The sequence below is a fragment of the Electrophorus electricus genome, chromosome 15 (assembly GCF_013358815.1).
Source record: "Electrophorus electricus isolate fEleEle1 chromosome 15, fEleEle1.pri, whole genome shotgun sequence".
Classification (NCBI taxonomy): domain Eukaryota; kingdom Metazoa; phylum Chordata; class Actinopteri; order Gymnotiformes; family Gymnotidae; genus Electrophorus; species Electrophorus electricus.
The window spans coordinates 17,029,217-17,051,099 of record NC_049549.1 but is presented as its reverse complement, the minus strand read 5'-3'; the positions used below and the strand labels follow the sequence as shown (position 1 = coordinate 17,051,099).

Sequence of the window (21,883 nt, the reverse complement as noted above, 5' to 3'; positions counted from 1 at the left end):
AACCAACAGAAATGTGCCCTGCTTGCCTGTTCCTTGTTAAAGCTTGATAATTATTCAAAATGGAGGCATTTTCACGTTCTCTTAACACGATAGTTCTGAGTCGCCTGTAGTGTCTCAGTAGTTATCGAAATTGTAGATGTTTGATGCAATTTTTTGTTCATTTGTTAAGGCTTGGGAAATTTAAAAGGCTTTTAAAGTCATGATGAAGAAGCATTTTATAACTTCTAATGTCTAATTATCTCTAACAGCAGACAAGTAGAGCTGAGGAAGGATGGAGTTTAGGTTCTTTGGGTAAACAAAGCTATGGCGCTTTTAATTATTTTGCATAGTTGGATGTCGGCCTTAATGCAATGCAAATGTTTGTGTCGATTGGAGCTGGTCAGGGTATGATATGTGTGCACTAACTGTAGGTCATGATCCCAGTGTCAGTGAGCACTTTTGGGTGCGATGTTCTTGGACTTAAATAGACAAGATTAGCCCTGAACTGTGTTACATTCTCAATACTGTTGAATGCTCTCAGGAGTTGGTCTCTTATCTGTGTCTGAAACTTTATTCTGAAGCTAGGAAATCATATATGCTATATATAAATATAGACCTTTTGTTATAAAAATTCTAGATTCAATTCTAGGTTTCATTTGCTTTCATTTGATTTGTTAAGACATTTTTTTTGCTGTATGCTTGTTATTGGTAATGCAGTTTGCTACTCTACCCTTAGGCAGTGTTTCTTAGCACCGTTTTATGCCTTTGATTGCAGGTACGTGTGTGCACAAGTGTGTGCACACGCACGTGTGTACGCGAGTGTGTACGTGCGTGTGGGTGGGTGGAGCTGGTGTTCTTAGTCATAGAGTTCAGTAGCTTGTGACAGTGTTCTCCCCTGCCAAGCTAAGGAAAGCACAGCTTTCTGAGGAGCATCTGTGTGTTTAGGTTTGATTTCTCTATTTGGGGGGTAAAGAAATGCTCTGTAGTCTTGGATAACAAAGCCTTGTACCCTCTTGTGTCTTGTAGCTTAATGATTCAAAATGGATGAAAAGGAGTTGAACAGAATGAATACATTCACCCTGAACAAACAGGAAAGGAATGAAGCATTTTTTTTCTTTAAGGTTCCTTCCTCAGGGGTCCTATACACAGAGAAGCTGCAGAAATAGATTCAGGTTTTATTATAAATCATAAATCAGGTGTGTCATTCCAGTGTCCTACTGTAGCAACCAAACTGGATTTTATCAGCATAGCTGCCAGTTATATATATGTGCATGAGCGTGGGAGCGTGTGTGCTTTAGCATGTGCCGTGAATTCTTGGAAATCATCCCTGGACAGTCAAACGCTATGAAACAAGTTGATCCAAAGGAGTTGAGAGCCACCAGTAACGTACCATATACAAGGGCCATGCGAACCGACGGAGTCCTTTCACTGCCGAGCTTGACTCTGTGTGGATTTGGATCAGCAGTTTTTCTCCATTTGATCCCTTCCTCTGCTCGTGTGGTGGGCTCCCGGCTCCCACTCCCATCCTCCGGGCTGAACGTACCAGCTGATTGGTTACACTGGGAGAGCTGGGAATCCGTGCCAGAGCTCTGGATTGGCCCTGACAGCTTATGAGTGACCAGCTCTACCAATCTTGCAGAGACGCTGCTGTTTCAGTAATGGCTAGAAACGCTGTGGTTCCTTGTCACTTCTTATTTCCTCCCCTTTGGGCTGTGGACCGACGTTTGTGAACCTGAGCTGAATTTTAGACACAGCTCTGGCTAAATATCCGTTTCCTTTTGTATATCTGATGTCACAATAATAGCAGAGCTGCAGTAATCGAGTATTCTACCCATTATTCCATCACTTAGTTGAGTAATCCGATGAGAAATACTTTTGCTTTATTTAAGAGTAAAAGTAAATATACAAAAGGTGGGTCTCTTAAAATGAACTAATTTCTACTTCATGAAAATCAACATTGTCATTGCTTAAAGTGCATTCTGTATCTATCCGTGCTAAGCTTAATTTAGTGTACTGAAGTGCCATATTACATTCTGGTTATTAAATAAAATGTTTTCTGAAATGCAGAAACAAATAAGTAAATGAAAAAATTTATTAATTTTAAATTATTTAAAAAAAAAAAACAGTTATCCAAAATATTTTATTTTTATTTTTCACCTGTTTTTCAAGGTATGTGCAGATCATCCGTTTGTGAACAGAGTCGTTAAACCTTATTTTGGCAAAGCTGGTGCAGCAACACTAAGTGATTGTTGATACGAATGGCAAATACAAATAGTTTGGTTTACACATGAAAAATATAAAGCGGGAGAAACGATATTGTGTGTGATATGATGTGAGATGCTGTGTGTGAACCTCTCCTGTCTGCAGTGGTAACCTAAGCTTGATGGCATGGACTCTGGCCATGTCTGCTTTTAAGTAAAAGGAAACATTCGAAAATTTGAAATAAAATATAGAAAAATGCTTAAAAAACGATTTTGTTTCTTCATATTATCCTCTCGCCCTTCTACGGTTGATAACACATTATTAGCTTGCATTGGCGCTGTTTTGGTATGCTCCCACGTTTCTGTTGTTGGTGAGCCTAGAATTCACATACTGAATCTGTTTTTGGCTTGATGGATGTTTTGTAAATATTTCACACAAGGCACGATGTGGTGGTGGAATATTGTGGATATAGTTATAGGGATTAAAAGAAGCCTCGATGCAAAGAATCATCTATGAAAAACTAGATAATTTTGGAAATTAGTTTACTCAAGTTTCTGAAGGAATCGTTTCAGCCCTAAATAATAAGAATAAAAAATTACAAAATTGAAAAATGCTGGGATGCTATAATTTCACAACATGCAAAGAAACAAAGGGTGATTTGAGTTGATGAGCTGCTGATATCTTGTTAGGGTTTGGTACTAATGGCTGATTCCTCAGGGGAAGTGGGGAGGTTTGTGGGACTGCTTCACCAGTCGGGTAGTCTTGGAAACTGTTAGAGTCTGGGTAAGATGGGCTGTTTATGGGAACACACCTTTCCAAGTGTGGCTCTTTTCTTCAGGCCTCAGCAAAATGACAAAGTTAAACAAACAGGCACTGAAGAGACAAATAGTCTCTGCAGATTCTCTCTGTCTCCCTCATCTCTCCTCCATGCACACGCTCTTACATGCGCGTGTGCACTCACTCTCTCTTTATGATTAGTTGCATTTCTATAGCACCTTTCTCAAACTCAAGGTTGCTTTACAAATATCCCTTTTTTTTTTTACACACACACACACACACACACACACACACACACACACAAAACTGATGAGAAGCAGCAGCCAATTTGCACACATCATGCTGTCAATCAGAACCCACAGCCCCCTGGGGGACTGCACCGGGTACAGGGAAAGGGGCGGAGCTTCAGACCAGGACAGGGCACCAACCACCACTAAGCATACATGCACATATTATATATATACACACACAGGACAATTTAGAGTATCCAATCAACCTAACCTCCACGTTTTCGGACTGTGGGAGGAAACCAGAGACCCCACAGGGAGCCCACACAGACATATGAGCCACCGTGCCATCTTGCATGTATATTTGCTTTCTCACTGTCTGTCTCTTTCGCTCGATTACAGTACATGTACACAGGTCTGTGTCTCCCATGTCTTAGACCACAATGACTCAGACAGGTCCCTGGATACAAGTAGAAGAGTTCCAGTTGAAGTTGGCTTGTTCTTGCCATCCAGACCAACCTTTTCAAAAGTGTAATAATGGAGCCTGATCTCTTTTGTCATGTGCCAAGTGAACTAGTAAGCTAAAGTGAAATGATTCAGCCTGCAACCGAAGCTTCTGTGTTGATGTTTTATTTATTTACATTTTTTGTGTGTATGTGTGTTCTCCAGTTACACTACTGGATTGACTTGGGTCAGAATGGAGGTGTGGTGATTTTAAAATTCTCATGTTGCACAGCCGACTGATATAAAGTACATAGATTTCAGAGTGTGTGAGCATTAAAATTATTCAAATTAACAAGCAGAGGTGAGGGCATGCTAATGACTGTAGAACCATAATTATATTCATTATGGTTTTAAAACTCATGATGTTAAACTCCTGGTAGGTACAACCACAGCAACAGTGTTTGGTGTTTCTTCATATAGTGTGCCGTTTATTATAAATACTTACTCGTAAAGAGTAGATGCAGAAACAGCAGAGGAGACGATACCTTTTTGGATATTCTGATTGGTCAATGAAATGGAACAGACATGGCCTACTTTTTTCAAATTGATTTGAAATGTGTTTGTTTTTCTAAGTTGCCAGAGAACATCCCGTCATCGATTAACATGCTTTATTTACCTCCTTCATTCCTGTGCTCCCGACCATCCAGAGCTGAGAAAAGATCAATATCGTCGGAGAATTAAATTCAGGAAGAGTCATCAATAACGGGACACTGAGATGCTAGACAGATTGTAATAAAGGAAAAGGGGAATTTCCTGAAACCATGACGCTCTCACGGATGCGTCTCTTGGCTGTGGCTGCGTTCTCGCTCGCTCACTCGCTCACTCACTCACTCCTCACTGGCGTTCTGAAGGCTCTGATTGTATAAGTCGTCATTTAGGCAGTGAAGTTGAATCTTTCACACTCCTTATGGTCTTGGTAGCTTAATAGGGAAAAACACTTCTTGCACTGTTTGAAGATCTGGTAGGATATTTAAAGCATGCCTTAAGGAAACTAAACGCCCGCTGAGCATGTTTCGCCTCACACTTGAGTTTTCTTCTCAAGTGCAGACCAGCAGTGATCTTTCTGGAAAGGCTGTGGGGGCACTGTAGAGTGGTGGGGTGGTTTGTTGTTTTTCTTAAAAATGAAGTAAAATGAACTACAACAAAATAGACTGTTATAAAAAGAAATAGCCTATCTGTTAATATTTAATGCTGAAACAGATAAAGTATTTGTTGAAATGTTACCCATCAAAATATTTTAACATTTTCAATTCTACTTAGCAGCAATCTATAATAGTACCAGAAACATCTTCAAACAGGTTAGTCTTTTCTCCAAGTGAACTGGCCCAATTAAGCTGAGAGTTTTTAGAAATTCCTCTCCAGCCAGCTTTTTGTGGGTCAGCAGACATCTGCTGTCTGCCCTTCTCATACTGAGGTGCCGAGAATACACCGAGCTCCTGTATTACTGGCCTAATCTAATTGCTGACCTTTGACGTAGCACTATGAGGGTATGGATTTTGTTATAAAAAACGCAACCCGAGCTTCATTACTTCAGTGCTGGGCCACTGTGGGATGCAGGAGAGGCGGAGCAGGGCTTCTGGTTCTTACCCAAGCTTGGTAAGAGGCTCGTTTTATCTGTTCTGCGCTCGGATCCGTGCCACTTAAACATGGTCTCATTAGAGGCAGGGGAAGCACGTTACTGTCTGGCCTTGCCTGCTCAGGGAGTGTTTGTTAAAGCTTGTGAAGTTCAGGCAGATGTTGTCGGCATGCGAGGACCCAGCATGGCCAAATAAAGCCACCTTCAGCTCTCCTGCTTACAGGGTCTTTGATCATTCCGAGGTGTGTGCGTGCGTGCGTGTGTGCGTGCGTGTGTGTTGTGTGTGTGCTCCATGCGTGGGTGCGTGCGTGCATGCGTTTGTACGGGGATTCAGGTATTTTGAGATATGTTCTGATGTGCTGTATTTGTCTACAGTGTTCGGTTTGGCTTGATTCTGTGAGGTGTTGTTGCTTGCTTCTGTTTCAGCTTTGGCTACAACTGCTGGCTAGAGGTTCAACAGAAGTTCATACTATAATTATTAATGTCTTAATGTATCAAATAATTTTTTTTTAATCCTTAGGATTGTCCTTATAAAATATAGTAATGATGAATAAAAAATGTGATGTGACCTCATTTCTTTTTCTCTTTCTTTCTTTCTACCCTGTAGAACTGGATGTTACGAAATTTAGTGCAAGATGAGATGTGAAGTTCTTATGTCACAGCATGTGTGACTCTAGAGCTGACCGTATAGCTTGTGAAGAGAAGATATGGTTCAATGTTCATGCTTATTTTCGATTCATTAATTGAAAATGAGCATGGCTACAACGGGGAGTTCTCCAGAAAGTGGCTCTGTTACGCTCCAACACTGAGGCTGGGCCTGCAGCCTCTGTGCATGGTGAACTGTTCCAGCACCGTGGCCCCATAGCCCATCAACACAGGGCTTTTACGAGCAGTGCAGCACAATGGAGAGGGAGGGGGTTTCCATAGCAACGGAGTAGCTGGGACCATCGCTGCAGTTGTGGCCTGATCAGCAAGCAAATGTGAGCGGGAGTTAGCAACCACTGGAGTTAGCAAGCACGCTAGAAACGTGTCCCGTTAGGTGGCTGACGGGCCCTGTAGGGCACTGTCACGCCATCGGATGTGCCCGACTAGACACGCTGGCCCGTCCGCTGCATTACGCTTCCAGTTTCAGTCACCCAGAGTGACCCCTGTCCCTCTGAAGAGCGTGATCGCAGCAGAGAAAAACGTAGACGCTGCGCTTATGCCACCCCACGCGAAGAACATGTGATCTCCAGATGAGAAACCGTGGACGTTGCATTTACTCTACCCCACGAGAGTCCCGCTTGAGCGTTTCAGTCAGCAAAACAGGGTTTGCTTTAATTATGGTTTTGAGGAGCAGGCTGCAACCTCCCCGGGCTGCCGATAAGCAGCTCATTATATTCTATATGCAATGGCTCCACTCTGGGAGTAGTACAGCCTGTAAACACAGGGCAGCAATCAGCTTAGGCTCGGCCTGGAGCTGGCGTGGCGTGACAGGTGTCTTAACACATATAGCAACCGCCCCGGGGTGAAAATACAGCGCAGCCGATTTGGTAGCCAGGGCCACAGGAGGATGCATGCTGTTGGAAATCATTTGTGGCGGAATTTACGCTAGCACTCGGGTTTCGTTCTCATATTAAAGGTTCTGAGTCTTGGAAATAGCAACGCTAATAATAAAACTTAGAGCAACTACTGTACTAAGGTGGAAGGAAAGACTGTGTAATTATGCAGCTTGTGGTGCAGTTGAAATTTGTCAGGGTGATCGCTCATAGGTTGTCCAATTAGAAGCATGAAAAGCCAATGTGAGAGAAACCGCAGGGACTTGTGTTATTGATTCCCATATGCGTTTACATTTACCTGATGCTTTTATCCAAAGCAACTTACAATTATGACTAAGCACAACTTGAGCAATTGAGGGTTAAGGGTCTTGCTCAGGGGCCCAACAGTGGCAACTTGGCAGTGGTGGGGCTTGAATCAGCAACCATCCAATTACAAGTCAAGTACCCTAACCACTGAGCTACCACTGCCCCTTGATTGTTATGTTTTCAAAAGACAGGAACACCTGAACTTGAGTTCTTCACTTGCGTGCACTGAGACTGGTGCCCCAGTGCTGTTGTTGGGCTCCCAACATACTGCCATGTCCTTTACCGCACTGTGCATATTTTATAGCCAGTAGGCTGAATGTCGAGCAACTTATGCATTTTTTAACCTTTACAGTAGACGTTCTGCAGAGATCCAGCTGGAGTGAGTCAGCGTGTGCCATTTGTTCACATGGACTGCATGCTCCATTATATTCTGTCCAGTGCAGTGTTACCATGCAAAAGCCTGGAAAGTGTGTACATATGGGGGGGGGGGGGGGGTTATGGAGTGCTCTCTTCTGCTAATAACCCCCACCCCCATCCCCCAGGTCGAACAGGGGCCCTGCTTCAGAGCCAGCACAGCCTAGAACCTGGCATGGACCCGGCACTGGACACCCCTGTGTGTCGGCGTTAACACACCACGCACACCATTTTGGTTCCACTACCTTCAATTTCACGTTGCCAAGCAACAGGGCGGTTGTAGTGGGGAACGTGGCTTGCTGGGCTTTGAACTGGCCCAGTAGCACGAGGGGCGTGTCCACCTCACTGAGCAGAGTGTGTCTAACTGGTTGACTTGAATTGCTTTTTACCTTCTTGACAGAAGCACCTTGCAGGACAGTCATGTTCAGTACAGAAACGTCTGACCAGGGCGGGGCTAAACTTCTGACACATTCCCCTTAGGAATAGGCTCATCATAAAGGCATATTTCTGAAGCAAATCTTGTGCACAACCTGCTTCAAGTAGATCTTTTTTAATGAGATGAAGGTTTACACTGAAAGAAAACTTACTGTGCTTTTGTATCATAAAACCCATTGAGCGTTTAAGCGAATCGGAGTTAAGCCTCCGTACATACGTGGGCAATTAAGATTCTGAGCACATTTGAACAGTTCTGACTCGTGAAGAGGTAGCAGGGAGCCGCGCTGAATGGGGCGTGATGCGCTCAAGCGTAATTGTGTCGTTGTAGGTCAGACCACCGAAACACCCATGAAAATGAAATGATGAAATGATGTTGCAAAATCAGGGACTCTGGCTATCCAGTTGCATTGTTTCCTAGTGCACACACACAAGCTTGGTCTTGGCGAATGAAGACCCTCGTCGAAAAGACATGATAATTATTACATTTATACTGCATTTGTACCATGTTGTGCATGTTGTTTGCATTGTTGGTTTGAAGATTAAGTCCTCTGTATTTTCATTCGCGTGGATTAAAGAAAGGAAAAAAAAGGTTTGTGTGCTGTTTAATGTACTGAACAATCCTCAAGGTTTCCGGCGAATGCACTGCGGCCAAAATAATTGGGGGTGAAAAAAGACACAAACATTTAAACACCTCAGATTAAGTGAGCAGTTAATGTGGATGAATCAGGATGAATAATCACAATTGCAATATCAAAGAAATTATTTATTACATCCATCCAATAGCAGCAGGACCCATTAATGCAACAGCATTGTGTATACAGGCAATGCTCAGAATGCAGTAATTATGGCCATATGAGTCAGTATTGTGATACCGGGCTGCCCTAACATAGACTTCCTTTATTGCAGCTTCCTAAGATTTTGCACAGGAACCACTAAGTACAGTAATTGCGTGTCGTGTTTTCCATCCTGCTGGTTCTGAAGCAGTCATGCCCTGGGCGAAACTGCTCCACTCTGCCACAAAAGGCCGTCTATCACCAGGCACAGGAGAGCTCACAGCAGACGGGGCTCACCACAATGACCATCGTTCTTTCATCCCAGTGTAACAACTTAATGTACAAAAATGGGCTGATATGGCTTTCTGTGCCCTCTTATAATCGTCATGTCATTTTTCAGTAGTTGTTTTGTTCTGTACTGTTTTGTTAAAAGATCAAACCACTGCGAACATTTATTTCAGACAAACATGCATTACGTGGGATCCACATTATATTTTGTTTATTTCCTGAGTGTCTGATTAGGCATAAACAGGCAGTTCTGTCACACAAAGAGCAGATCTGACATTTCTGCATGTGCTATGCATGAGAACTACCGTTACTGGAAGAGCAGAGGGTCACCGAGGTAATTGATGAGAGTGTGAGATGACAGTATTATTCCACAAGCCTGTCTCGTCCATCCCTTTAGCGCGAGTAACAGCAGTTGGGTGAAGACCCGGTTATCGCCCATGCTGTAATAGATGCACATTTGCATGGGTATTGACCAAACATGCTTATTTAATTACAGTGGGCCTGCCTTACACTGTGACCATAACTTTTATTAAATTACTTAGAAGGCTATAAGCTGCTGAGTGTCACCTGAGCACAAATTGATTTTTCTTTTACCTCCATCCTCCCATCCTCTCTTTTGCCTTTTAGTTATTTCTCAAATGTCTATTTCGGTCAGACATACAAATGAAAAAATTCTGAATTGTCTGATTAAGTGTAAGGCAGATGCAGGCTTAGTTATATTTTGTGCTGTGATTGAAGTATCGATTTATTTTCTCTTGCCTTGCTTGGCACCCCAATGCAGTGCTCTTGGAAAGGTCCCTACTTAGCTCGCCTGCATAATAACAGACCGTCGCTGATGTCACCAAAAAACCAAAAAAGGTGCTAGTGTTCCACAAAACTCTCTATGAATTTCAGTCACAGAGATTGTTTACGTCTGGATAAGGTTGTTTACGTCTGGCTAATCATGTCCTGAGGTTATATCTATGATTAGCATGGTAGCCTGCCAGTTATGGCTGTGTAAAAAAAATAAATAAATAAATAAATAAATAGAAGGCTTTGGAAAAAGTCCTGCACAAGGTTGTTCAATCCAGTCGTCATCATGCCCTGGTATTCTCCGTTGTCATGTCAGTGGTGTTTCCATAATTACTTATTGCATCATTGCAGAAGTGATGAGGTCAGCCACCGGTGAGGTATTAATGGAACTTGTTCTGCAGGACTTCTCACAGTGTTGCATTATGCATGTGCAGAATCACACTGGGAAATGCTTCCTCTTTGAAATCGAAAAACATGTTCATTGGCTCGTTTCCAACACCACGTGTTCTCGGCATCGCCACATTTGTAGTGGGACGCAGTGTGTCTGGCCCGCTAGACTGCCACGCTCGTGATGGATAGCAAGTCAGCCTTTCCCGTTCATTGCAGCAATAACTGTGGTCGTCGTCGGACGCCGCTGACCGAGCCATCATGTTTCACCCCGGGCCCTCACCTCTCTGAGGACAAGTGCATCCAGCGTAGCCAGCTCTCGTGGGTGTGCATGAAAGTGTGCCCTCGTGCTGACCCCTTCTCTTCCCTGATCTGTTTCCTAGCCTCTCTGCAAGTGAGCATCATACCCGTGCAAGGCGAGATCAGCGTTGGAGAGTCCAAGTTCTTTTTGTGCGAAGGTATGTTTACACCTAGGGCCTCACTACCTGGCACAGTGTAGCAGCACGCCCCCTCACTCATGCCAGGCAGCTGGCCGGAACAGCTCCGCCCGTGCCTGTAACTCATCTTGGCGAACGCCGGAGCGATTTTCCAGGTCTCCCCCTCTCAGGCTTTCTTTGGAGTCAGGCCTCTAAGACATGGACCAATTGAGGCAATTGCATTCCTCACTGAGCTGAAACCAAGGCTGTCTTCCATCCCAGGGGCTTGGCCAGTGGACTGGCTGCTTCCTACATGCAGTTCAGCTAGCGGGCGGAGGTCTTAGGCTCGTGGTTTCCTTTGGAATTAAGGCCTAATTTATTCTAGATTGATGCAGCTCCGCCTGTGGAAATGTTTTAAATGCCTGACAGGCCCGTAGAGTTTGGTATAAGTGAAAAAGAAAGATGGCTGGATCTGCACATGTTGTACTGGTGTTCCTGTTATCTGACGCCATGTCTGTTTGTTTGCCCCAGTCGGCGGGGGCGCCAAGGGAATTGACTGGTTCTCACCGACCGGAGAGAAGATTGAACCCTACAGGCAGGATGTCAGCGCGTTCCGGAATGACGAGACATCCTCCACACTTACCATCTACAACGCTAACATCGAGAACGCTGGAGCCTACAAGTGCGTCGCCACCGGCTGGGACCAGCAGGCTGAGGCCACCGTCAACGTAAAGATATACCGTAAGTGTCTGCACAGCCTCCTGTCTACCTCAGCTCGCCCACATCTGTGTTTATGCTCTCTATACTCGCCAAACGTCCGGTGTAATTCCTGTGAACGTTGAGACCGTGTTTCTGCTTAGATTATTTATGCTCTTCATTTTGTCCTACCAAATTGCCTTTCCAAATTAAAATTGTTTTTATTGTGTGCAATCAATTACTCTGAAATTTACTCTGAAGCCGTAAAACGAACCTTTTAATGTGATACGATTCTTTTTTTTGTGCGTGTGCAGAAAAGATTACATTCAGAAATGCGCCATCCCCACAAGAGTTCACAGAGAAGGACAACGCCGTCATCGTCTGCGATGTCGCCAGTTCCCCTCCACCAACTGTTATCTGGAAACACAAGAGGGCAAAAATTCAGTTTGACAAAGATGGTAAGGTCTGATTGTATGTGCACCTTTTATTGTACATTTTATTGGTATATTGATCGTACTTCTATTGATTGCATTTAATATACAGGTCTTGTTTTCCAGTCAACAGAAACAAGGGCTGAGCTCTCCACTGAAGATGTTCATTTTCGTTATTTGCAAGCATTGAACAGTACTGGAAAGCACAGCAGTTATTCATGAATTCATGACTCAATTGGTGTTCAGTCCCATTTAGTTTCTGTTTCACGATTAAAGATACAATCCGGAAGATGACACTAATTCATCTCCATCACATGAAGAGCCAAGGTGTTTGATGTTTCTGGTGAAGGACATTAGCCGTTAGCGTTTGGCTATCTGCTCTGTGGGGCGTCCGGGGCTCTCTGTAACACGGCCGTTTTTCTTCCAGTTCGCTTCAAATTCCTAAGCAACAACCACCTGCAGATAAGAGGAATCAGGAAAGCAGATGAAGGCGAGTATACGTGCGAGGGACTCATCATGGCCAGGGGCGAGATCGACTTTCGCACCATCTTCGTGGTGGTGAACGGTGAGTCCCTCTCTCCGTGTCTTGGTTTGAGCTGCTCACACTTGCCCCGCCTTTTCAGCGGAAATGCCGTTCATTACGTGCAGGTTCCCCCTCGCTCTTCTTCATCCCAGACACTCATTACAGTGATCTGGTCTGAGCAAAGCATTTCACTGCTGCCGTGAAGCTTTCTCGACAGGCCACGATAGAAGCTGACCAGGTGTGACGACACAGACCGCTAAAGCATTCGGAGTTCCCCCAGACATCATAGTTCTCCTCCTCTCCTCTCCGTCTGAAGTTGTTCAGGACGGAATATTTATAGCCGTGCTCTTGGGCGGCGAGAGAAAGCAACAGAGGCTTCTAACTGCTGCGAAGCACTACACCAGTGTGCCGCAGTGGCCATTAAAAGACACGAGCAGTCAAAGATGCTTTAAAGCAGCGTTTGTGTTGTTTTGCTAAGTTGTAATTAAACCAAGCTTGAAAGCCTACGTGGTGCACTTTAACTGTTTTAAAGAAATGAATAAAATGTGGCACATTTGGACCAGGCAATTAACAAAACTTGAGCCTGGGCTACCTTTCACAAAGGGCAGTAGGTTAAGCCACATCAGGTGTCCAGAGAGGCAGTTGTGTTTTGAAGATATTTTTTAATAGCCATTTAAAAATGCTTAATTGCTCCTTTTTAAGCTGTAGGCAAGTGTTGGCGTATGTGCTTGCCGATAACGTGGTTTTTTTTTGTTGTTTTTTTTTGTGAGTACTACACTAGCGTGAGGGACCAAGAAAAGGTTTACTCTCAGTGGCTTCTCACGAAGGAGAAACCGAACGTTTGGGTGGCTCTCGCTTGTCTGTCTTTCTACAAGGTGCTTGTGAAGTTTTCAAACACAGACTCCCACTCTCAATAACCTGCAGGCATTTCCACATGGGGCAGTCTCCCAGGAGACTCAGCCTGTAGTGGTAGTAATAGCCTAGTGGTGTAATAATGCCCAAATAGTAGTAGTAGTAATAATAATAATAATAATAATAATAAATTGAAACTAATTGCTTATATTTGGTGGGCTTAATTTTCTACTCTGTGGGGATCAAAGCAGGAATCCCCTTAGAGTGTTTGTTCACTTTTAATTGCCACATTATTTATAGACCCTGAAGAGTCCCCTCCCAGCACATGCCTGTAAGTATGTCATTATAAGATATGTTTCACTGAACTGGAAGCTCTGTGACTTTAAATTAAGGTGGTTTCAGTGGAACCTCTCATGTGTGGAGATGCTCCACCAACTTCTGTTGTAACTTCGTGAGAGGAGGCGCTGTAGCAGTAAATTACATCTGAACCGCCCAAACCATCTACATGAATATCTGGAGTGAAGGGCAGAGTACTTGTATGATGAAACAGCAGATTGGTTCAAAATGTCTGTGTTTGTTTTGTGGAACCTCCCCGCAACCTGGTGAGTGTAAATGCAGTCGTTTCTTTTACCTTCAGTTGTCCCCACTATCCAAGTTCGACAGCCTGAAGTGAACAGCACATCTGACATGGGCCACACCGCCACGCTGGCCTGTGATGCTGACGGCTTTCCCAAGCCTGTGGTCTCATGGACACGGTGAGCCAGCGTTCTCCCACAAGCCCCTCACCCTCTCACTAGGCCCTCCCTATGCCAGAGCTCCATCATAAACCCCCCTCTGTTTCTCACTGTGGCCCACGCCGAGTTGGCTTGAGAAACTGTTGGCGGGCGAGGAGCCCCGAGTGTAAAATCAGGAGGGTTTCCAGCCAGCATGGCAGAGGGCGAGTCTGGACCACGGGGTTTGAGGTTTGAAAGTGAGGAGCCTGTTTGACGCTCACTTGCCAGCTCCGCGGAGAGCCCGCTGAGGGAGGAGTCGAGGCTCCCCGGAGAGGAGAAGGGGAGCCTGCCTGAGTCTTCGCAACGGAGGGGGCAACGGGAAAAAATGTTTGTTGGCCGATAACCGCTCTTCAGCTTTCTGACAGTGGCTTGAACCGTTTGACCTTTGATGAATGTGTGCAGTCATCATCAAGAAAGTGAGGAGGGGGGTTTACAGTTTATCAGAGAAGAACCTAGAAGAAAATTGAGTGAATAGAACTGTTTTGTTCAGAGGAGGCTTATCTCAGGCCAGACATCTAGAAAACTAATTTCTTTGTTTTCATTTTTTAATAAAACCCTCAGAAATGAAGACAAACACTGCTTCTGTGGTAAAATCATCTCAGTCACCCTTGGTTTTGTGTCAGAGCTGGACATTAGTGCACTATTGCGAGAGCGTTATTGTGTTGAATGTTTCTCTCAGTAACAACGCCCTGGCGAGCGGGGACAAGTATAGGTTCAGCGAGGACGGCTCCGAGATGACTATAATGGACGTTAAGAAGCTGGACGAGGGAGATTATACTTGCGTCGCCAGGAACAAAGCGGGGAAAAGCGAGGAGGAAGTCAGTCTCAGAGTCTTCGGTAAGGCGTGTCAGAACTTGACAAATTTGCACTATAATGGCTCCTCAAATTTGACGTCGGGAAGAAAAGGTGGCGAGAGCCAAGTGCAGAACTCTAACTTTAAATGACGTGGTTCCAGTAAAACCCACGATCACATATCTGGAGAACCGGACCACCACGGAGACGGAGGAGCGGGTCACGTTGACGTGTGAAGCCACCGGGGACCCCACGCCAAGCATCACGTGGAGTTTCGGCTCACGTGTGTTCAACGAGGGTGAGCAGGTGAGTGTACTTCTGTTGCCCTGCACTGTGCTCTGTGACCCGGAGCTTAGCGCCGCTGCACCTCAGCTGCGATGGTTGTGATGTGGGTTAGTGGCTAGGCCCCAGACGCCACTGGCTGCTTCATGCAAATGATTTGTGTCTGTCTGCAGGAGCATCTAAAGCGGATTTATCAGGTATGCGATCAGAGCGGCAGGTATGGTACATCGAACATCTAGAACACCCACCGAAATCAACGCCACTGTTCCTTAATCCCAGATTTGGCCCGGAGCCTAGATAACTATCAGACAGTAAAGATGTCTGTTAATTTACTTCCTGCTACTAAAAATCTATTTCTTCCAGTGTCCTAAAGCCATGATCTTATCAGATATTATTGAATTAAAAAACTCTTTTAAAATGTAAAAAAGAGAGCCTTGCTGCAGTAGTCCTCATGATGGCAAAGTGGTGGGAAACTATGCGGCCTCAGCTCGTTAAAAAGCGCCGTCCCGAACTAAACGAATGTGACGCGAGCGACTCCCGCCATGTCAGGAGTGGTCTGGCGTCGCCCTCGTCCCCAGCTCCCTATAGAAGCATGCCTCATCGTGCGCCTCGCCGTGATTGGACAGCTCTCCCTCGTGACCTCCCTCCCCTCCACCCCCAGTCGCTGTCCTCATCCTCATCCTCATCCTCGCCTGCCACGCGGTGGTAACAGTAGGTCTTCATTTAGGCAGGCATGGCCATCTTCATCGTCTTGTGTAGAATCATGCAACAAATCGCGCTCTTGGCACAAAATCTAAAAAACAAACGACAGAAAGCTATGCCGCGCTCTCCGCGTCCGCTGTTGTAAAGCCGGTTGTCGGGTCGATTTATGTCAGGTTGGTCAGCTGCATTTGCAGCAAGCGTAGAAGAAACGAGGGTGCCGGCCACAAGAGGCGAGTGGCCGTCCTGCAGCTGTTTTATTCCTGCTCCGCGGTCTCTTTGGCTTGCGTAGGCACCATTGCAACACCTCCGTGGCTGGCTGAAGGACTTCTCAGCAGGAGCTTGGGCAGGAGACAGAGGCTGGCGCAGCCCGTGGAGCTCATCCACAGCGATAATGGGACCCGTTGCCCCGGGCCAGGCTCAGAAACCAGAAGACTGCCCCACGCGAGAGGGATTGGCTCTGAAGCTCTGCATCGTGCATGGGCTGAGCTGTTCGGTCTGCACTTTCAACAAATCCGTTTCACCCGTGTACAGTTTTGCGTAGAAGTGATCCGAGCTGTCCCGGGCGTCTCCTGTTTCCTCCGCCGGGCGGGGGAAAGCGGATGACGGCTCATCCCTCCAGGGCGCCTACAGCTCCTGCCTTCTCAGCGCTATTTGCTACATTATGCGGAGCTTTGCGCTCTGTCGTGTTTTTCCACCTCTGCCCCACTTAACCAGGATGCCACAGAGGTCGTAAAAGGCAGCAGGTGTCGAGCAGTGTGTGCCAGATTAGTAACGCCTCAGGAAAAGGCGTTAGAAGGCCGCGACCCTGCCCGACTTGGCTAGGGCTCGGCCTGCGAGGACGGGTCGGCTCTGTTCTCCCGGACTCTTCTACTGTTGCACTTGCTCCGCATCAACCTTTCCGTGACTTGGCTGTGACACAGATTAGAGCAGAGGCATTCCAAACGGCCCCGCGCTCAGCCCGGAGACGGAAAAAGAGCCAGGCACAATCGAATGATATTTCAAGGGTTCTTTATCTCTAGAAGGGTTTTTGATTTGCCAAACAGATGTCGACTTGGGATAAGTGGCTGGGCTGTACAGAGCAGCCCTTGTTTTCCTCACACACAATGGCCGTTCAGATGTGCGTCCTCTGGTGGGGCCGTCTCAGATCAGCCTCTCCGCTCGCACCAGTGACCCAATGCTCAGCGCCGGCTCGTTCTGTCTCTGCTGAGTCTGGAAGGATGAAAACAGCCTTCCCACACTGTGACCTCTGTTGAAATGGACATATTGATCCAGTTTTCTCTCCACCTCTGACATCTTTGACTGGACCGCAGGCTAAAATCTGGCCAGCACCTCAAAAACAGCTACCACTGTGCTGCATAAAAGTCATTTCTCACCCAAGGCGATTTATTTATTTATTTACTTATGTTTTAATTATTATTATTATTTACATGTGCATGCACTCTTCCCTAGAAGCTTTCTTTTATTCACCTTGTTAATAACATGTAGCTATTTCCTGACTGTGTGAGCTTTCATATTGATGATTTCATATTCCTCACGATGCCTGACAGTGCTGTCTGTTCCTGTAATTAATTCGGACTCTCTACACATTATTGAGAAACAGCCCACCCACCCACATAACTAATTAGCCACCCACACACACACACACACACACACACACACACACACACACACACTCTCTTATACTCACTCTCTCTCTCTCTCACACACACACACAGACACACATGTGCGCGCGCACACAAACACACACACACACACACACATACACATACAAACAAACAAACATGCAAATACTATACCAGGGCCATATGTGCACAAATGGAACCCTCAACAGGAAAATCTGCTGTATTTATGCTCTGCTGTTGCCATGGCAAATGCCATGCAATATACTCTGTAGCCTGTTGGGCTGTTGGGTTTACATCTGTGTGGCACTGTCTAAATTTGAGAGTATTCTACACCTTCCAGAGTGGTGATCATAGCAAGTTGCCTTCAGCCCCCCTGAGAGGGAGTTGGAACGGATAGCTTGCCACTGCAGCAAGCTGGCTCATACTCTCAGTGCTCTTGCAGTACACTACTTTTTTGGTTTCGGGTGGTATATTCTGTGGAACATTTGCTGTGTTGTTGTGCGGGAGTGCAGCGCGGTGCGCGTCTGGGCCGGCGCATGTGTGGGCGGGTGGCGTGCGGGCATAGGCACCTGCTGGAGCGGGCGTGTGGGGGAAGAGGGCAGGTAACTTTGCTCGGGCGTCAGGTTCCGTTGGTGTCGTCTCGCTGTCGTCTTGTGCCGTGCTGCTCTTTAGAGTCCATTCATGTCATCCCTGCCGTATCACGTTGCCGTGCATGCATTTACTTTTCACGTAAAGTGTGAAAATTAGTTTAGAGGCTTTACAGGAAGTGAGAGCACATACACGGAGCGTGTATGTCACATGCCGGCTACTGCACTACCACTGAAAGTAACAGCTAAAATGCTCTATTTTACTAGATTCATTCCCTCCTTTTGTTTTAGAATTTACCTTCAAAACACTTATTTAACATTTAGACTTTTCTAAACACCCTGTTAAATACTGTTAAGCACACATAAGTTAATTTAACACAAATTATGATCTTCTGGGATCTAAAGAACTATCTGACACCTTTTAGCTTAGACAGTTGGTGTTCCCAAGCCACTCAGCTAATTGAATTGCTAATGTTACAGCAACTATCCATAATGACATTAATATGAAATCAATACATAACGATTTTAATATGAAATAAACTCATAATGACATTAATAAATCTTGCTTAATATGTTTCTTATATGCATGTTTTTTGTTTGTTTGTTTTTCTGCTTTTTTTCTTAAATCCTATGCCTAGTTCCCTGGATTAGCGAATGTCAGACGTACATTGCCAGTGAGTGGTTGTAGATGGTAGACAAAGGTTCCTTTTCCTCCTGTCTGTCCTACCAGTGAGTGCGATGGTTTCTAAAGGTTGCCTTTGCCTGTGTGTGTTGTCTTCTGTCTCTGTCCTCTGCAGGCATCTTGGACTCGTCCCGAACAGCACAAGGTATCACTTCCGTCCCCTCGAGTTCTCGACCGTAGCTTGGACACAGAGTCCAAATCTGACACGCACTCCACACTTTCTTTCCCTTGTGGTGTGGATGTTTGGCATAGAGTGAGATGCAAGTCAGTTTTGTTCTGTATGTTGGTGCCAAGTTGCCTTCACTTTCTCAGTAAATGAAACCGAGTCAATTTCTTGTACTGCGCTTATGTAGTACTTGTTGATATTTCCTCACTGGCTTTAAAACTTTTTCTTTTCTGTCATTAATGAGGCAGCACAGCCTGTGCATGTTTTAAATTGTGTAGTTAGCGTCCTCTCTGGTTTTCTTCAATCCATTAATTCCTGCAGTAATTAGATGAATGCTCTTGTACCTGAGGACTTGAAAACTTTGCATTCAGCTCTGCTTTGTGGTGTTTTGTTGTTTTTCTGGAACGTTCCCTGACGTAGCTGGGTGCTTGTGGAAACGACCATCAGCCTCTCCAATAGCCAGGGGTCAGTCTGCATTATTAAAAACCCTCCTCTACTGAAATCCATGGCTATGAAACATTAATGCGCCAGTGGTCTCACGTGACAGGTGAAAAGCTAAAGCTTTATCCGCAAGAAGAATGGGAGTTATAGCGGCTGATTACCCTGGCTGAGGCGTGTGGCACGTCGTCTGCTCTGGCGATGCTGCTCCGTGCCCCGAGCTGTTGCCGGTGTCCAGTGACAGAGAACTGTCCACCGGGGAGGGGGAGGCAGGGGTCATGGGGGTCACGGTACAGGCATGAGACTGCAGACAAAGGGAAAGGAGTAGGAAGAGAGGCGGGGGAGGGGGTTGTTGGGGAGGGTAGGGGGGTAATTATATTAGCCCAGGGCATGCTGCTGACGTAGTGGGTGAGAAAGATCTGCGTGTTACGGGAATATGATAGGAGGGCAGAGAGAAGATGGACCGAATCACTGATCCTGCAGATGCCGGTCACAGGTGCAGGGGCCTGGAACTGGGCCACACCCCTGCCTTGGGAGAAGAAGCAAACATGCGCGCATGTGAGAGTTTTTGTCAGCCAGGTTAAAAGGTCTGTTGATCTATTGAGGCGGCACTTTTCTCATAAATAGATTTGTTTGGATAGTGTTCTTCACTCTTGAAAAAGAAACGTGCGAACACCTGTTGCGAATCTCCTTCCGTTTTCGTTCACTCCTCTTCAGTACAAGGATAGAGCTCTACTTTCTTTGAAATAATCTTAAACACTTAAAGCCTGAAGCCAGAACTGTGGTATGTGTTCACTTCAGAGCGCTGCAGAGTCAGGGAGATCAAAGTGCTTCTTGTGGAAGGTCAAGTGAAGCTCTGTTGTGAACACAGCTCGGAGTGGGTGTGTTGGGGGGGGTCGTGTGTTGGGGGCATGTCTTGGGGGGAGCGTGTGTTGGGGGGGCATGTAGGTGCATGTCAGAGCAGCAAGGCCCTGAGCAGACTGCTCTTGCCTTTACCAGCCACAGCGTGTTTTGAAATAAACAAGCACTTTACAAATGGCTTCCCTGATTCAAACTCTGCATTACCCCAGCCCCTTCCCCACACCTTCCCCCGCCCCCTTTCCCACGCCCCGCCCCTTCACCCCGCCCCCTTCCTCGCACCCTACCCCCAGCTTTCCAAGTGTATAAAAGCCTATAAAGGCCTGTTATTTATGTTTATTTATAGAATAGTTATAGAATAATCATTTATTTATTGGTATATTTATATCCTTCACTTCAGGTTTGTTCTTCACATTGTCGCTGACTCCATTGCTGAACGCATGGAGGTTTCCAGCTGGACTTCCTGTCATAGAACCTACTTCACTAAACTGCTGAGACCTTCTGAAATATTTTTGTGTTTTGATGCTGTCTACTGGTGTAGCCTCTGCTGTAAAAAAAATGAAAAAACAAAAACATGGTACAAACAGGAATTGGTTATGTCAGTGTGGGGCATTGACATCTCCATGGGCCTGGGTGGGGATGGGTTCTAAGCTGTCTCCACAAGCCTTGGAGGGGATGGGTTCTAAGCCATATGTCTGTGTCTCCCTTTCCCCAGAGCGAGGATGGAAGCGTGGTGGTCCGCAGTGATGCACGCCTGTCCGCCCTCACCCTGAAGTACCCCCAGCACACAGATGCCGGCCGGTACCTGTGTACCGCCCGCAACGCTGTGGGCGAGACGTCCCAGCACATGACCCTGGAAGTGCAGTGTAAGATCTCCATTCCCACGTGCCTGAGCTCCTCAAGCTCCTCCCACTGTTATAATGTCTTAAGGGAATTTGGATAGATACAGGGAAAGGCCTGGGAGAAGCATGTGTGTATCAGGTGGCAGTCCAGGCTGTGTGTGTGAAGCCCACCGCTAACCTGGCAGGCAACTCTGGCCCATTGATTTAACCAAATTTGACTTGAAATAGTTTTTCCCTGCAACATAAAGGAAAAATCTCAGTTTTGACATGGCATTTGATTTGGCATTATTTTGACATGAATTTAAGCTACGGTACATATCATTTAAATTCTGAAATATAGCAGCACTTAACTCATTGTCCTTAAAGAGTTAACATTCATGTGTGAAAACATGGGCTGATTTTCCCACTGTGAGTGTTTTGGTTTTGCTTTATGCTAATCGGTGCACAAACTTGGCAAATTCCTTTTGCTGATGTCTTTGTTCGCGGCCGCCGCCGCCGCTGAATAACTTCCCAGGAGGGTGGCCGCTGATGGGGGAGTCCTGTTTGCACACACATAGTGCAGGAGTCTCGGGAGGAGGTGCAGACAGACGCTCCAGGAACCGTCCCAGACTGCGCGCTGCCTATTGCTCTCCTTACGCCACTGACCGTCCCGCTTTCGCACTTTCAAACATCGACCTCCTACAGTTAAGGCAATTAAGGTATTCTGAGGATTTCCCTTTTAGCTTTAACTTTCATCCTCTTTCCTCCTCCCCCCTCATGGCAGTCGCTCCCAAAATCCTGGGCTCAGTGGCGGTCTACACGTGGGAGGGGAACGCGGCCAACATCAGCTGTGAGATCCTGGCGCACCCCAGCGAGGTCTCCATCGTGTGGCTGCGGGACGGTCTCCAGCTCCCTCACGCCAACGCCTCCAACGTGAAGATCCACAACACGCCCTCTGCCAGCTACCTGGAGGTAAAAGCACTCATCTGCTCTCGCTGGCGTTAACCCGCACGCATAAACCTTTAATACGCACACACACCAAGG

At 46.1% G+C, this 21,883-nt stretch overlaps 1 protein-coding gene across 6 annotated transcripts in view; it reads left to right on the top strand.

Annotated features, from left to right (window-relative positions):
- The window catches only part of ncam1b (neural cell adhesion molecule 1b), a 47,911-nt gene that overhangs the window by 12,604 nt on the left and 13,424 nt on the right, over positions 1 to 21,883 (top strand). For 4 of the 6 annotated variants that reach the window (XM_027022406.2, XM_027022405.2, XM_027022404.2 and 1 more), the window contains 11 exons: positions 10,582 to 10,656; positions 11,146 to 11,355; positions 11,625 to 11,768; positions 12,169 to 12,306; positions 13,754 to 13,871; positions 14,569 to 14,726; positions 14,845 to 14,987; positions 15,137 to 15,160; positions 18,672 to 18,701; positions 20,734 to 20,884; positions 21,624 to 21,811. In XM_027022406.2, coding sequence (XP_026878207.2) covers positions 10,582 to 10,656; positions 11,146 to 11,355; positions 11,625 to 11,768; positions 12,169 to 12,306; positions 13,754 to 13,871; positions 14,569 to 14,726; positions 14,845 to 14,987; positions 15,137 to 15,160; positions 18,672 to 18,701; positions 20,734 to 20,884; positions 21,624 to 21,811 — 1,379 coding nt within the window. The remainder of the gene's footprint in view (positions 1 to 10,581; positions 10,657 to 11,145; positions 11,356 to 11,624; positions 11,769 to 12,168; positions 12,307 to 13,753; positions 13,872 to 14,568; positions 14,727 to 14,844; positions 14,988 to 15,136; positions 15,161 to 18,671; positions 18,702 to 20,733; positions 20,885 to 21,623; positions 21,812 to 21,883) is intronic. The other 2 variants (XM_027022411.2, XM_027022407.2) reach the window with 1 other exon arrangement.